This window comes from Crocuta crocuta, unplaced genomic scaffold (genome assembly GCF_008692635.1).
Source record: "Crocuta crocuta isolate KB4526 unplaced genomic scaffold, BGI_CrCroc_1.0 scaffold978, whole genome shotgun sequence".
Lineage (NCBI taxonomy): Eukaryota > Metazoa > Chordata > Mammalia > Carnivora > Hyaenidae > Crocuta > Crocuta crocuta.
In genome coordinates this window covers 383,256-385,811 of record NW_027530876.1, presented here as the reverse complement: position 1 = coordinate 385,811, position 2,556 = coordinate 383,256, and the positions used below count along the sequence as shown (strand labels likewise).

General features: G+C 48.4%; 1 protein-coding gene across 3 annotated transcripts in view; it reads left to right on the top strand.

Annotated features, from left to right (window-relative positions):
• Positions 1 to 2,556, top strand: part of BCAP31 (B cell receptor associated protein 31) — a 30,707-nt gene continuing 28,151 nt past the window's right edge. The window contains exons 1-2 of one of the 3 annotated variants that reach the window (XM_077769625.1): positions 1 to 81; positions 638 to 773. In XM_077769625.1, the coding sequence (XP_077625751.1) occupies positions 682 to 773 (92 nt within the window). In that variant the 5' untranslated portion in view covers positions 1 to 81; positions 638 to 681. Of the gene's footprint in view, positions 82 to 106; positions 201 to 637; positions 774 to 2,556 lie in introns of those variants that run through there. The other 2 variants (XM_077769627.1, XM_077769626.1) reach the window with 2 other exon arrangements.

Below are 2,556 nucleotides of genomic sequence, written 5' to 3'. Positions count from 1 at the left end.
GCTGCTTATAGAAGGTTCTGTAGATGGGGCCCTGAGGCGCGGTTAGTCGGGATCTGCGTTTGTTTTTGGCCCCGACTCCCGGTAGGAGTCGCTCTTCGGGGCTTGCTGAGGCACCTCGAGTTCTCCCACCTCGTGGGAGGCAGACGGGGCGTCGGAAGGCCATTTTTAGCCCCTGCTCTCGCCCCGGAGGGAGGCTGCAGGTTCTCTTTCGGCTCTGTGGGCAAAGCTCAAAGGCTCGGCAGGGAAGGGTCTCCCGGTTTTCTTNTACCGGGAGACTGCCGCCCCGGGGCTGGCTGGGGAGGGAGAGGGCCTGATGGACGTCGAGAATTTTCTGTCTGCCTGATCTTTATCCAAGAACAGCGTCCGGGCTAGGCAGGCCTTAAGGAGTTTGTCCCGCTCAGCCGGGAAAGGAATTCTCCAGAAAGGTGGCTTTTAACGCACATACTAGAAGGCAGCAAGTACCTCCGCCCTGGCAAACGGGAGTTTGTTAGGCCTTTGAGCGCTGTTGGCCAAGTATCCCGGCCGAGTCGAGCCCAGTTTCAGCCAGTGGTTTAGGAAAACGAGTAGAATGCTGGGGTGGAGGGTAAAGAGTGGCCGCTCAGCTCTCACGACTTCTGGCCCTTTTCTGTCCTGTCAGGAAACAAGCTCACATCTCAGTGTTGGAAACCTTCTAGCAACAGGATGAGTCTGCAGTGGACTGCAGTCGCCACCTTCCTCTACGCAGAGGTCTTTGCTGTGCTGCTGCTCTGCATTCCCTTCATTTCTCCCAAAAGGTGGGGCCCGTGGAGCACGCAGGCAAGCGGGAGGGTGATTGTTGCTGAGCCCCGTAGCTTGTGTCTGGAAAGTTGGTAAGACCCCGGAATTGGGGCCAGATGGAAACGGGTAGAACCTGTCTGGGGTTGTGGTGGCAGACCTTCCACACGGTTTTGCTTTGTCACGTCTCGTTGAATTCCCTTCTTGTGCACCCTGCCTTCTGGCCTTCTGAATGCCCCAAAAGGGAGAAGACCCGTCTCTAGTTATGTTTCTGGGAATGATGCCCTCTGCCTTCCTTTGGTCTCCAAGGGTTCAGGCGATGGCAGTATGGCATCTGGAAGACTCACACCATGGGGTCATGTCATAGTTGATTTGGTGACTTCTGTCCTAACTAGTCCCGCTGGCATTGTGGCCTCGTGAGCATTACTCAGCCTACGAGAGGTGAAGCTGTATTCCTTTTAAAGAACAGAGGACCTGTTCGAAGTTAATTGGAAGTTAATTCTTAATTATGTGTGATATGTGAACACATTCTGATTTTAATTAGAAAATTATACATAATGCTAACCCATCACAGGTATTTTAAAAAACTTTTCAATCGAAAAATATAGACTGCTGATATGAAAAAATAAGTATTCAATCTTGTCTGAGGAATATTTTTGCCAAAAGCCAGATCTGAATCTTTTCGCACTTCATACAGTTCCGGGGAGAAATGCAGAGACAGAGGCCCTTTTGGAGCTGCGATCTGGGCAGCTTTATAAGATAACCAACATGGTTTCTGTAAAAAGCAGATTGGGAAGGAAGACTGAAGAGGCTGAGGAGAAATTGAAGATGCTTACTAATTCAGTGCAGAGTCAAAAGCTTGTCAGTTCAGATTCAAACAAACCAAGCTTTAAAAAACAAATGCAGCAATTGGACTTTGGGACTCTAGCTCTGATAATGAGGGACTCTTGTTAATTTTCTTGAGGTCTGGAGATGGCATTGTGATTGCATTAACCATTCCCAAAGGCGCTTTTCTGGCAGAATTCCATCCTGAAGTATTTATGGAAGGAAATGAAGGGGAGTCTTGGGTCTGCTTTATAATGATCCAGGGTGGTGGGGGTCTAGATGAATGTATTTGGGTCATGTGGAGAAGCCGTTTGAAGAAATAATGTGCATGTGGCCAGCATTTTGAATATTAACGTAGGGGAATGCAATGAGAAGTTCGGTTTTTGAGTTTTCCTGCACCTGAAACCGGTAGTGTGTTGTGTGTTAATTAAACTTTAATAATAAGAAAAAGTTTTTGTTTCCTTCCCCAGAGGTGACTAGTGTTTAAGATTGTGCTTTAAAAAAATATTTTTTAATGTTTTATTAAAAAAATTTTTTTTAGTGTTTATTTTTGAGAGACAGAGTGTGAGCCGGGGAGGTGCAGAGAGAGAGGGAGACACAGAATCGGAAGCAAGCACCAGGCTCTGAGCTGTCAGCAGAGAGCCCGATGTGGGGCTTGAACTCACAAACTGTGAGATCATGACCTGAGCCGAAGTCGGCCGCTTAACTGATTGAGCTACTCAGGCGCCCCTAAAAAAAATTATTTTAATGTTTGTATATTTTGAGAGAGAGACAGAGTGCCAGCAGGGGAGGAGCGGGGGGGTTGGAGACACAGAATCTGAAGCAGGCTCCAGGCTCTGAGCTGTCAGCACAAAGCCCGAGGAGGGGCTCGAACCCACCAGTGGTGAGATCATGACCTGAGCTGAAGTTGGATGCTCAACCGACTGAGCCACCCAGGTGCCCCTAAGATTGTGCTTTTTTAGAACTTTTTATACGTGG